General features: G+C 46.2%; 1 protein-coding gene across 1 annotated transcript in view; it reads left to right on the top strand.

The window, feature by feature from the left end:
• The first annotated feature begins 2,554 nt into the window (after positions 1–2,554).
• The window catches only part of LOC144819538 (adenosine 5'-monophosphoramidase HINT1-like), a 236,193-nt gene continuing 224,267 nt past the window's right edge, over positions 2,555–14,480 (top strand). Inside the window, exon 1 of the mRNA XM_078677380.1 lies at positions 2,555–2,712. Coding sequence (XP_078533506.1) covers positions 2,602–2,712 — 111 coding nt within the window. The 5' untranslated portion in view covers positions 2,555–2,601. The remainder of the gene's footprint in view (positions 2,713–14,480) is intronic.

Raw genomic sequence — 14,480 nt, 5'->3', positions numbered from 1 at the left:
GTGAGCTGTGACAGGCTATGCGACATTCTTCCCGGTGATGCGGCGGCATCTGCTCCGACGTCGATCCTCTCCCCTGGCAATGCAAGTTGCTTCCACAACGATGCGAGCCGCTACAGGCCCTGCAAAACTCTTCCAAGTGATGCGGCGGCGACTGCTGCGACGTTGATCCTCTTCTCCGTCGATGAGCTGCGACAGGCCCTGCGACAAGCCTCACGGAGATGCGGCGGCGTCTGATGCGACGTCGATCCTCTTCTCCTGGGACACGCTTCCTGGTGATGCGGCGGTATCTGCTGCACGTCGATCCTCTCCTACAGCGATGCGAGGCGCTTTGTGTTGTGAAGCGGCAGCGGCAGTTCAGCATCACGCTTCTTGATCTTGAGTCGTGCTTCCAGCTCCCTGCGACACGCATGTCCTCAAAAAGTCCAGCACAACTTCAGGCACTTCAAGAGAACTCTTGGGGAGCTGGTGGGAGAAGTCTGTTGTCCCTAAGACTTCAGCAGGAGACAAGCTCTGTTCTCAAGCCCTTGGCGATCCTTACACAAGTGGATGAAAGTACACACAAAGTTCCTCTCTCCTTTCTTTAGCAGTCAGGCAACCAATGCAGGCCAATCCCCCAAGCAGCACTTCAGCTTAGGGAAAGTCTCTCCTCAGTCTTTCTGGTTCCACTCCTCGGCAAAAGTTTCTTCTTGTTGTCCCAAAAGTGATCTAATTCTCTGGGGTTTGGGACCCCTCTTTTATACCCAGTTTCTCTTTGTTCTCTGAATGCAGAGAGGCCTTTGCCTAGCCCAAACCAGTTCTGGTCAGTCCTGGAGCACTCTTTTTACATGACTCCTTCTTTCCTTTCACAGTGCAGGGCAGAGACAAAAGACGCACCACAGGAGGTGGAGCCAGCATTGTGGAGAGAAGCCACAGCCCTATTCAGGTCCCAGGTGCAGCTCCTCCCTCCCATCTAGATGCAGATCTCTCTATTCACCAATGGGCTGACTCACCCTGTCCCCTGTAATCCCCCAGCCCCTGTCACTCAAACTCCAGACAAGGAATACACAACCTAGCAGAGGCAGGCTTGGATAGTTAGACAAGAAAATACCTACTTTCTAAAAGTGGTATTTTCAAACACAGAATGTTAAAAGCAACTTCATTAAAAGGTGTATTTTATCATTCTGAGTTCAGGCATTCTAAACTCGAATTTCTACCTGGTTCCCTGAGTCAGTTAGGATTATAAGATGTAATAATCAAACTGCCCATTCTGGTCTATGGGGAACAGGTAGCCTTGCAATAGTGAAAAACTAAAATGGCTGTAATTCACTATTAGGACATGCCACACACATCAGGGCTTGTCCTACCTTTTACCTACAATGCACCCTGCCCTTGGGCCTACCATAGGGGTGACTAATATGCAGAAAAGGGAAGGTTTAGGGACTGGCAAATGGGTGCACATGCCCAGTCAGCATAGCAGTTCCAGACTACACACAGGCTCTGCAATGGCAAGCCTTAGACACACGTTTACAGGCTGCTTCTGTTGGTGGCACAACCAGTGCTGCAAGCCCACCAGCAGCAATTGGATTACCAGCCCTGGGCACTCCTGGTGCACTGTACTAGGGTCTGACAGGTAAACCAAACCAGCCAATCATGGAATCACTAATTCATACATCAATTTATAATAGTGAGAGCATATGCACTTTAGCACTGATCGGCAGTGGCAAAGTGCCCAGAGTCATAAAACCAACAAAAACAGGTCAGACAAAATACAGGAGGAAGGCAAAAAGTTCAGGGATGACCCTGCAAAAAGGGTCAAGTCCAACAGTAATTCAACCATGTCACAGTTGCATGCATATTCTGGTATGGAAATTGTCATCATTCAAAATGTCAATTTGTTGTAATTTGTTAGTAGACTATTATTGGTTGTAGCAATATTTAAATATTGTTAAAGAAGTTAGATGTGGTATCTGGGATACCTGTGGGTTCTGGAATGTGAATATAGGTGGTGGAACAGAGGAGGGACAGCTAGAAGTCACCTCCTTGGTGTGTAGATGCTTCCTGCCTGATCACCTTCGTCCTACCGTCCATCTGTTCCAAATGTCTTCGGCTCTTGTCCAAGGCTACACCCTCTCCCCCCCTGTAGTCATAGACAAAATCTCTAAACACTAGATGGAGAGTAAGGAAATTCGGCACCAACTGATAGAGAGCCCTGTTAGGTAACGCAAAGTCCATCTCGGAGTAATACAAGTGGTACGGGGTCAGATGTGTCAATGGCATATTGTAGTGTTAGGGCTTATCATAGGTTTAACGACGACTAAATAAGGCCGCATCAGTGACCACTTTAAAATTATTTGGTCAGAGAGACTTGTCAATTATATACACAGGACTGCTTGCATTTCTCTTTCTTCTCCTTTGTAGTTTCGCTCCAAAAGACGTGTATATTAGCATATGCATAAAGCGCAGCAAAATGTTCTTTTACAGTCGAAAGAAATTCAAAATGGCCTTTTTCTGTGTTGACGACGGGGTTCGACGGCCATGGCCTGACATCACAGAGACCAGATGAGTCCGTGTGCGGGGAAGGGGAAGTGCGCGTGATGACGGTTGGTGACCGGGAGGAGTAGCATGTCTGATGAGCATGGTCTAGAGCACGCCGCCGGGCGGGGGGGCGACACAGTCTTCAGCAGAATTATCCGCAAGGAGCTTCCGGCCAGGATCATATACGATGACAGTCAGGTGAGGAGACAGAGATCCGCGGGGTGCAAATACTGGTGGTGGATGTGGAAACTCGGCCCGCACATGCGTGGTCAATTTCTCAGTAGTGCAGATTTGTGTATGGGTAGGCAGTATTGATGCTTTATGGTACGCCCACCTCGTGGCCATGTGAACTGTTTTGGGACAGGTAGAGACTGGCCTTTGTGGAGTCAGAGTGCCTAGGCCACATTAAATTGTCATGGTAGTGGCCCAAGCAGCTATTTGCAGTTGTTTCCTTGAATGTGAGCACACGGGGTCTATGCAGCTTCATACTGGGATTGAGGACCATTTATGAAGCTGTGCTGTCAATTATGACTGTCATATAGAGACTGGAATTGTACTTCTCTGGTACTTGTATAGTTTGTATTTTTTTTATTGGATACACAACTCGTGGGCAATAACAATCAACTTATTCTGAGGGTTGTTTTTTTAGTACCAAAGCTATACAATTGTCTCCTATATCGAGGCGTCTTCTTTAAGAGGATGATTGAGCAATGCTGTTTTACCTGTAGTGCTAAGCGTATTTTATTTTCTCATAGTTGAATCCAAAATAGCACGTCAGTACAGACATTGGAATAGATTGTAACTGGTTGGAATCTGGAAACGTTGTTTTTATATTGACAGCAACAGATGGTATAGATGGTGATGTTTGAAATAGTACTTTGTTCAATGAAAATACACTGCGTTGAAGAGAATGAAGCAATATTTAGCCCCTTGACTGTGTTACAGCGGATGACTGGGCCCTTTTTAGCTCTTATTTATATTACTGTCGGAAATCAGGACCAGTTTGCAGAGTCCCCCACTTTTCCACCATTTGAGACCACACAGTTGATGATTTTCTGGCTTTGAGAGTGCCCTGGGCTCTGCTAGGCAGGCCCAGGACCAGTGCTATGGTGAAAACACAACTAAAATACTGTGAAAACACCTCCATACCCTAGGGTATACTATGGTTTCGGGTACCCCTATGATTGGCATGACCTCCCATATAAGGCCCTATTACATAAAGGGCAGGGGGAGGATTAAGACTACCTTTAAGAATCTAGTATATAATAGGATATGGCAGTTTAGACGATAGCAGCCCTTTCAGCACTTGTATGTCTGCACTGCTGTGAACCTGAGGTCAGTTTAAAAGCAGCCCAGTGTTGCAAGACTGCTTTTAAAATGTAAATTGTGCCTAAACTTGACTTTGGTGTTTGGGGCACTTAAACATTGCTAAACTACGATATTTTGCCATATTAGGTAACCCCAGGGTCTCCCCTTGGTGTCCCAGGGGTTGAGGGTCTTGTACTTATAAGGAGGACATCTCATGTTCCTCCTTGTAGATCCCCAGCCACGCAGGTTAACAGTGCAATAGTTTATGAATTAATAACTACGGCAAGGGACAACTGAAAATGTAATTCAAGGACTTAGGAGAATGGTATTTATTGATAAATCCAACAATATGCTTTTGTTGCATTTATCCTATAATGTGCAGAAAAGAAGTTACAAGACTTTCTTGTCTGTAAGCCAAAATTCAGCCTTCCAGTGGTCTGCCCTGATTGGTCAGAGTTGAGTGGATTATCCAGGCTGCTTTGATGAAGTGTCAAGTGGCACCCGGGGTGAGGAGCCATCTGGGAGGAGATGGTTCTGCTATACAGGAATGCAAGAGCAATGGAGAGGGGTCATACGCCATGAGCTTCCAAGGAAGAAGGGGACAGGCAGAAGAAGCAGGTCAATCTACACCCATCCCGTCTGAACCCAGCCAGATGGCAGGCTTGAGGAAGGAATGTGCAGATGCCAGGGGGGCAATGGAGATGAGCCATCCTGGAGGTTGGTTTCTCGTGCTCTTTCCTCCCTGCTGAGACTTCAGCTATATTGCATTTTGGAAGAATAGTGCTTTCTGGAAGACCATTGTGCCATACTTTCGGTGACATGGTCACGCTCTGGGGTGTTGCTATGCACCTCATTGGACAGGAGTGCCCTCCTGATTGACCCTATAGAACACTGAATAAGTATCTGAGAGGGGCAGAGCCTCTCAGATCTACTGCTTGAAGCAAGAGAACAAGGGTCCATGCTGGAAGTTTGATTTGCACCAACCAGACCCTGCACTCTGACTGACTGCACCTGCTGCACAATCTGGAACTACAGCCCTTTGGCCCTCTGGATGTACCTTGCTTCAAAAGGATTAACCGCATGCGTGCGGGCGGAATTCCGCTCGCACGCTGAGATTTTTCAAACCGCACTTTACATGACGAGCTGGGCTCGTCATGAGCGTGCGAGGAGGCTACCTCATGACGAGCCCAGCTCGTCATGAGCGTGGAAGGGGTTAAAGAGTGGACTCCATGCAAGCTACAGGTTAACAGAGCTCACCTGCATCAACTCCACCAAGAGTCTCCTGACTGGAGTGTATCCAGTGGATTTTTAAGGGTATTGTCCAGGTGCATTGTGGGAATTGTGGTTCCAACCTTTAAAGTACCATCTTGGAGATTACAGACCATTGGATTGTCAGACCCCCCAGGATATAGCGGCATGAACTAGTAAATTTAGCGGCACAAATCAGGAAATTTAGCGGCACAAATCTGGGAATTTAGCGGCATTTAGCGGCATTATATTTTGGTTTTTTTTCGACAACAAACACAGATATCTTACTGTTTGAGTTATTTTACAACAGCAGGCCCCCACAGTACATGTGCACACACAAAGAGGGGTGTAGAGTACACAACAAAAGCCATAAGACAAAGTAAGGCAAATCCATAAATTGGAAAAAACTGCCCTAACTCACATACCGAAGTATGCAACATGCTTCATCATAGGGCCTGCTTACAATACGCCCTAGTGTAGCCACACTCAGGGCGGAGCATAAGGGAGGGGGAAAAAATAATAAATTCCACACAACACAACGTATGACCATAAAACATAGACAACACGTAACATATAATGTGGTGAAGCCTTTGCAAATCACCCAGTGATGAAATAAATAGTGCGACAAAAGTGCAGTTAATGGCTCCCACAGTACATGCACACTCAATAAATTAGGCCCCCCAGGGCCCGCAGCGTGCCCCTGTGTGCAGCAGGGCCCCACACTACATTTGCATTCAATAAATTAGGCCCCCCAGTGCCCGCAGCATGCCCCTGTGTGCAGCAGGCCCCCACAGTGCATTTGCATTCAATAAATTAGGCCCTCCAGGGCCCGCAGCATGCCCCTGTGTGCAGCAGGTCCCCACAGTACATGCACACTCAAAAATAGGCCCCCCAGGGCCTGCAGCGTGCCCCTGTGTGCAGCAGGCCCCCACAGCAAAACATTACAAAAAAAGATTTATGGCCCCCGGGGCCCGCCGCGTGCCCCGTGTGTGGCGGGCCCCCACAGGAATACATCAGAAACAGATTTATGGCCCCCGGGGCCCGCCGCGTGCCCCGTGTGCGGCGGGCCCCCACAGGAATACAGAAAAAAAAGATTTACGGCCCCGGGGCCCGCCGCGTGCCCCGTGTGCGGCGGGCCCCCACAGGAATACTTCAGAAACAGATTTATGGCCCCTGGGGCCCGCTGCGTGCCCCGTGTGCGGCGGGCCTCCACAGAAATACAGAAAAAAAGATTTACGGCGGCGTGCCCCGTGTGCGGCGGGCCCCCACAGCATGAAGGAAGGACTGTACCTGTCTCCTGCTTGCCGGTGCCGCTCCCTCCCCTGGTCTCCGAGTCGTCGCGCTTCCGTGTTCCTTCCCGGGCTGGGCTGGGGGCTGGAGAAGAGGCGTTCGCCATGTCTGCTGGCTTCTCTCTCCCCCTGGCTGGTCTCCTTGGTCTTCCTGCTGGGTGTCCGCTGCTGCTTCTGTTCTCCTGTTCTCCTGCTGCTGTTCCTCCTCCCGCGAAATCCTGGAATGGCTGGCAAAACGGCGGATTTCGCGGGCGTTTGGGCAAATATCGCGGGATTTGCGGTGTTCGGCCGATTTCGCAATTTTTTTGCAAATTGCGATATCCTGGAGGGTCTGGATTGTGTTTTGGACACTGTGGACCCTCAAGAGGAACTTCATGAGAAAGTTTAAGAAGTTTGGGAAAGTTTGGTAAACTTTTATGAAAAAGCTCCAGAGGATGACAGGACCCTCATAGAAAGGCAATTCAGCGAACCCTCACCGAATACGGCCTGCTGGAGGACGGGGCACGACATCTGGTGAGAAATCTACCAGAAAGGTTTCTCAGTGTAAAGGTAAAATCCTGATTGGGGCCTCCCACTTAGTGTATCCTTCCAGGGCTCCATCACAATTGGCCTTAAGCTTTCATTTTGTCACGGTCACAGGCGATCAATTGTCCAGAAGAGGCACTTTTGGTTTCTAAGCACTAGAAAGTGTTTTATTAAAAAAAAATCATATCTTTGGCTCCCTCCATATCCAACAAGGATCAAGAATTGGATATCTGACTCACACAATGATAATTAGATGTATATGACTCTCAATATCAAGCTATATACGTAAATAATTATTACTGCTAGTATGAATCTTCTAAAGAAATTCAACTGGACTAAAATCAAACAATAACATTAATATCTGGTGATTAGAGATCTCTGTATATTGATTTTTCCCTGTCATTTAATAATAAATTGGAATGCACAATCAACTTAAGGAGACAAGTCAATAAGACAGACATTTCTTTACTTTAAAGTATTTTTTATTAGATATTGAAAAAAGTTGTAATGTGCATCATTAATAAGTAATTAATATTTGAAGGTTGCTGGACAATCTAATTAATCTAGGCTTGCCATATGTGAAAGGGGAGCTTTGGAAAGCTCAGCAAGAAAATGAGCCATGACAGCTCATGGGCAGTGTACCATCAAGGAAAGTATCCACCTAATGGCGCACACAGCATATGCATCAGTCCAGGGGGAAGCACATACAGTCCGCAAATGTTCCCAAAAGGCAGTCTCTGTGATCAGATCTGGTTACGAAATAGAAAAATCAGAGAAAACGCGAACACAGACTTCTTCAAATAAAAGTATATTATAATTCTATTTCCGGTGGTGACACCTTCTTGGTCACCTCATATTGTCAGACCACACAATCCATTGGTCAGTAAATGTAGGATGATTGTCATATGGCATAAATGAAGAAACATTTTACAAGAAGAGGTGGTGCTGACCATGTAATTTGTCAGATCATTCGGTATACATAAACCCTCAAACAATTATGCTTAAGCAATAGGCACATGAGTGAATGCAAGAGGACAGTTTCCCAAAGCAGATGATCTCAAAGTAACAACTTTTGTTGCAGATATCCGTTGTAAGCGAGTGAGAACTCTTCTAGTAAGACACCGTTTCGTTTCACATTGAAAGTTTAGAGGAACTTCCCACAAGTGTAAAACAAAGCAGAATATTGTTTGGGATGTAAGTGCAAAAGTGTTGCACTTTGAACATCTGCCAGGCTCCGCTTTCCTTTGCGAGAAGGACGTCTAAAGCAAGACTCTTTTGAAGAACCATAGATCTCAACAATCATTTTGGTATCTATTGCTAAGAATCTACCAGCGGTGTCAGTGGACACCTTATCTCCTACTGTATAAAGCTCACGTATTTTGTGAGAATTCAAAATCATTCCAATAGATAGTATTATGGCTCCAAAACTGTCTCCCACTATTTCACTAATATTTGTGCCTGTTTTACATCTTTGGTGTGTTACTTTGTTGGTTTCATCAGATTGACCCACATCATACATTATCAGAATAACTGTTCCTATGTAACAGCATCTATACAATTTTTTCGGCAGGCTGTAACAGGCATTTTTATCACTGATGTAATAAATTCCAGGAAACACAGGATCTATACCTCCCAGGAACAATTCCTAATTTCCCAATACTAAGAAGGTATGGTCACATTTGCTGAAACCAACAAAGGTAATATTTACTTCAGTATTATGTCACAATATACATAGCTTTCCTTTATGTTGCCAGTCTAATGCTATAGCAGCTTTGTTTCCCATTGCTTTAAACTATGGTTCTCTAAGGCTTACTTTGTTATTATTTGTTGAAAGAGATTTAGGCACAGCAGTAGGTTTAACTCTTGTCATGTATACATGATGTGGCAGATTCAGAAGTATAAGAATCACTAGAAGTGTTATAGAAATTATGGCAAGTACACATGCACACATGAGTTTTCATCTTGGTGATGCCACTTTCAGATCCATTATCTCCTTAGAATCAGACCTTGCAACTTGCGATAAATTTGGAGCAGATGTTTTAGTAATGTGGCAGCACAGGCAAAGTTTAAATGTTTCCTGTCAACCAATTAATACAATGCAATTACGCTCTTACAAAAGTAGGGGCATTGGAGGAACCATCTGTAGACACTCCTAACAGTGTCCCATTTACCTAATTTCCCAGAAGCCTCTGGGTGGTAAGCGCGATGGAGCTTTTGGTCAATTTGTAATGCTGCACATAGCATCTTTAAGACCTCATTATTAAAATGATTTCCTAGGTCTGACTCCAAGGATGTCGGGAATCCAAAACGTTGTGTCAGCTCCCTCAATAATATCTTTGCCACAGTTAAACTGTAATTTCTTCTTGTAGGGTTAGCTTCTACCCATCGTGAAAAAATACAGACAATCACAAATACATTTTTCAGGCCGATACACTTGGATATCGTGATGAAATCAAGTTGCATTTGATTATAAGGCATCCTTACCTCCTGACATGACTCATTGTTATTAGAGTCCTTTTACCAGCAATTTGGTGTTGAAAGACCATACAGCGATGACAAAAAATTTTCGCAACTGACCTGAACTTTATATCAAACCATGTCATCTTTCCCAACATGTGCAGGACCATTATAGTGTTGTGCCATAGGAGGCAGCAAACTATAATGCAGCACAGGTCTTCCATCAGTGTATGCCCACTCCTGTGCTTCCTGTATTCTAGTGCAACCTGCTCTAATCCATCCCATTCTCTCTGCTTCTGGCAATTCATCTTTTACCTCCTCCTAAGTATCTACGGTGGATAACAACAGTCTGCAATCTGTGACATTAGAGTTCTCTCCCATGGGATCTCCATTGAAGGTGTAAGAATTTAGAGCACAATAGAGTACAGTCTCATCTGCATAGCAGGTGCAGACTGTAACACAATATTTGCCCTGCCAATGGGCAGCACATTTCACCACGGCAATTTGAGCAGGCAATTATAGTGACAGCAGGAGGTTCCGCACACTTTTTACACTCCGGATCAGGGAACCAGACGACGTCATGAACCCCCTCTTGGACCACAATTGCCCTAAGTCATGTACGACGGCAAATCTGTACTAACGTTGGATGAAGATGGTGACTTGCATTTGCTCAGAGATGCTGCAAGCTCGTGCTAGCAACTCGGCCACTTGGGCAGAATATGCTCCTTGCAACCATGAAGCTTCACCCACGGCCGAAACTGTGCAAATTGCTTACGCATCTTTAAGATTTCCTTCCACATCTCATATACATGGTCCGTCAACAAAAGGCTCATGATCTAATTCAGGCAAAGCAGTATCAAGTATATCAGGGCGGGGCTTGGTGCGCAACTCAGTCACGTCCAGACAATCAGGATCATCTTCATCAATCACAATCTCATTTCCCTGAAGGGGCATCAAAGTTGCAGGATTCAATATTTTGCACCTCATCAACATAACATTCTCAGCTCCCAAAATATTTGTTCATACTTTATGAGCCGGCTGCTGGTAAGATGCTGCGTTTGAGTATGGGTAAGCAACACTGCCACTGAATGGGGTACATGCACTCGCAATGGATTTTCCATCAAAATACTCTCAATCTGTTACAAATTCATACACGTTGCAGCCACAGCTGTCAGACATCCAGGCAATGTGGCGGCTGTGGGATCAAGAGTAGATGAAAAATAAACCACAGGTCTATGTGCTGTACCATGAATTTGAGCAAGAACTGGCAATGCACAACCTTTGAGCTCACTGCAGAACAGAGTAAAACTCTTATTATAGTTGGGCATTCTAAAGGCTGGAGCTCGACAAAGATTCTCTCGCAGTTCAGTATAAGAGTGCATGCATTCATAGTCCGAAGGCACTGGATCAAACACATCTGAGAGCTGCTGCGCGGGATGCTGAGGATGAGTCTGGCGGAGGCTTTTTGACGTTTTTTGAGGAGTTTCTGGGTGATGCATAGAGTCGGTTGTCGTAGTCTAGTCTACTACTGATGAGAGCAAGGGTGACCATCTTTCTGGAATCGGTGGCGATCCACCTGAAAGTCTTCCGGAGTAGTCGTAGTGTGTGGAAGCAGGATGATGAGACAGCGTTGATCTGGCAGTTCATGCTGAGCGAGGAGTCCAGGATGATGGCGAGGTCTAGTGCTTGGTCTGTGGTTGTGTGGGGGCATTCCTAGTGCAGCGGGCCACCAGGAGTCATCCCAGGTAGAGGGAGTGGAGCCAAGATTGAAGACTTCCGTCTTCTCTGAGTTGAACTTGAGGAAGCTGTCCTTCACCTCGGTAGGGACTGCCTTCATCTCATTCTGGAAGTTGCTCCTGGCAACTGTAGGTTCATTTGTGAGGGAGAGCATCAGCCGGCTGTTATCAGTGGAGATTATATTGAGTCTGTTGTTCCTGATGTCTGCGTGCGGGGCCATGTAGATGTTTAAGAGAATGGGGCTCAGGGAGGAGCCCTGTGGCATTCCGCATCTGATCTCTGTGGGTTCCGGTTGGAATGGTGGTAGTCTGACTTTCTGCGTTTGGCCGTGAGCAAGGATTGGATCCATTTGAGGGCTTTGTCACTGACACCGGCGTTGCAGAGTCTTGTGCACAGGGTGTAGTGGGAGACAGTATTGAAGGCAACTGAGACAGGCAGAAGTTTGAGGGCAGCAGTTTTACCTCTGTCAAGAAGGGTGTAGACGTTGTCTTTGGCAGCGAGGAGGGCAGTCTTGGTGCTGTGGTTGCTTTGGAAGCCAGATTGTGAGGCGTCCAGTATGTGGTTAGCCTTGATGAACTCAGAGAGTTGGATGTTGACATCCTTTTTGATGACCTTGTCTGGGAAGGGGAACAGAGAGATGGATCTGAAGTTCTTGAGGTCCGTCCGGTCAGTGGAGGGCTTCTTCAGCAGGGGGTTGATCTCTGCATGTTTCTAGTCCTCCAGGAAGGTGGCGGAGTTGATAGAGCAGTTGATGGTGCTGCAGAGTTTGGGGTGAAGGAAGCACCGGCTCTGTTGAAGATGTGGTGCGGGCAGGGATCTTGGGAGGGTGGGACATCTGCTGTCTCTGTGGTGGGTTTGGTGAAATCTTTGACCTTTGTGAAAGGTTCCTTACTGTTACGTGCGTTGGCATTGATCCTTTCTTGTAGGGCGGCTTTCTTGGTTGCTCTAATGAGGTGGTGCTGTGCGGTGACAGCGATTTTGAAGACTGAGTGGTCTTCCGCAGTTTTGCTCTTCCTCCATCTCTTCTCAAGCTGTATACAGGTGTGCCTGGATTTATGAAGGGCGGGAGAAAACCATCTAGCTTTCTTGGAATGTCGCTTGCCTGGGGTTTTCTGGACGGGGGGTCAGAGTGGTAAAAAGGCAGAAAAAGATAAAAATGATTAGCAGCAAATATGAGCAATAAGGAAAAATAATGAAAGAAAAACAGAAAGAGAATTAACGACAGAGGGCAAAGCAGCAGCAGAGTAGAGAAGCTCCCCACTAGATCACCTGGGAGGGGCGAGCAACTCATGGACATTCAAGGGTAGGAGGCAGCAGCTACCAGGTGGAGCTGTGCTTGAAAGGGGGCAGTTCCCTGACAAGGTGATATTGCATCCTCTCACCGTGCAGCAAGCGCCAATAAGTAGCATTAAGGGGAGGGCTGGACAGCTGGGAGGCGGCAAAGCAGGAAGCACGGAAGTGGCATTGGAACGGGTGGGGCGTTCCACGGAGGGCAAGCAGTGGCAGGGAAACAGCGAGGAAAGGCGCCAAAGTGCAGAAAGAGAAAGGCAGAAAAAGATGAAAATGAAAAGCAGGAAAGATGATCAATAAGGAAAAATAAGGAAATAAATGAAAGAAAAATGGAAAGAGAAATAAAGGCAGAAGCAGAGAGACAGAGGGCCAAGCAGCAGCAGAGCAGAGAAGCTCCCTCCTAGATCACCACGAGGGACTCAAACTCGTGGACCTGTTATGGTCAGGGGCAGCAGGTACCAGGCAGAGCTGCACATGGCAGGGAGCAGTTCACAGACATGGGCAGTGATATTGATCCTTCTCATCACGCAGTGGACGGAATTAAGTAGCATGAGGGAGGGGCTGGACAGCTCTGAGGCAGGGAAGCAGGAAAGCGGCACTCGAGGGGGGCCGTGCCGAGGGGGCGAGCAGCAGCAGGGAAATGGTGAGAAAAGGCATAAAAGGACAGAAAGAAAGAAAGTGACCAAAAAGGCAGAAAAGATGAAAATAAAAAGCAGAAAAGATGAGCAATACGGAAATAAATGAAAGAAAACAGAAAGAAAATTAAAGGCAGAAGCAGTGAGACAGAGAGCAGAGCAGCAGAGCAGCAGAGCAGAGAAGCTCCCCACTAGATCACCAGGGAGGGCCTTGAACTCGTGGACCTGCGAATGTCGGGGACAGCAGCTACTAGGTGGAGCTGTGCAGTGAAGGGAGCAGTTTACTGACAAGGTCATCTCCAAGGACTCTAGATTTTTCTTCAATATTTGATTGAAAATTGAACGGCTTTCTGTAAATCCTTGTGGGACTCGACACCATGCCAAGACAGGACTACCAAACTAGAAAGCGAAAAGATATGGGCTGTCCTCATGCAACGGGATAGAAAAGAACGCTTGACATAAAACAATGACAGAGAACCTTTCAGCTTCACATGGAATCTGGAATAATATAATTGCTCGATTCGGTACCACAGGACAGCATGGAACCACAATCTGAATAATCCAGCCAAATCCTGAACAATACAGTATTGCCATTCGGTTTCTGCAAACCCATAATAGGAGAGTTACATGGACTTCTCATTATTTCTTTCAGGATTCCTTGCTCAATCGTCAAATTAATCAAATGAGGAATTCCTGCAATATTTTCTGGACTCAAATTAGATTGCGGGATTCCCGGAAACTCAGCTTTGGGAATCACAGTGATTCTCACTGGAGCAACACTTTTAATCAGACTGATATCTTTCCCTGTAAAATCCCAGACATCTGGTGATACAGTATCTCTCAATTTCAAAGGTCTTGTGTTAATAAAGGAAATAATCTTTCACATTCCGATAACTGTTTATCCAGTTTAAAAACAACATCCTCATCATTGGTATGAAATTCAATTTCCTTTGGAGTACAATGAGTTGAACAGTTGAATTTGCATATTAAATCCTGTCCCTGTAGTTTAACTGGACGCGAATCGCACACAACAAATTTGTGTAGAACCTTAAGAGAACCTATCTTCACAGGTGCAGGTTTCGTAACTGGATTTGACATTTGTTTGTTCCGAATTCCCAAGACTTGGATTCTTTCTCCCCGGAGGTGTAGGTTTGGGAATTCTACTGTTCTTACAGTAGAACGGGTAGCACCAGTGTCAACAAGAAATGAGATGGGCGTCCCATTCACCTTACCATCCACATTGGGACCGCGCTTTTCTACTGCTATGGATGCACCAAGCATGCATTCCTTCTCCCCCCTCAGGCACTGTCATTGGAACAGGTCTGAGTCTGCATCATCTATCTGAATCCGAGAATATTGTTGCGACAAGTTCTGTTTCACAGTGTTTTCTGTGTGCACATAGAACCATTGATGTGAATTATATCTCTGAACCTGACCATTCATTTGGGGCATCCGGGCTTGTGGTACATTCTGAACT

Source organism: Lissotriton helveticus, chromosome 2_1 (genome assembly GCF_964261635.1).
Source record: "Lissotriton helveticus chromosome 2_1, aLisHel1.1, whole genome shotgun sequence".
NCBI classification, from domain to species: domain Eukaryota; kingdom Metazoa; phylum Chordata; class Amphibia; order Caudata; family Salamandridae; genus Lissotriton; species Lissotriton helveticus.
This window is presented reverse-complemented; position numbering and strand designations above follow the sequence as displayed.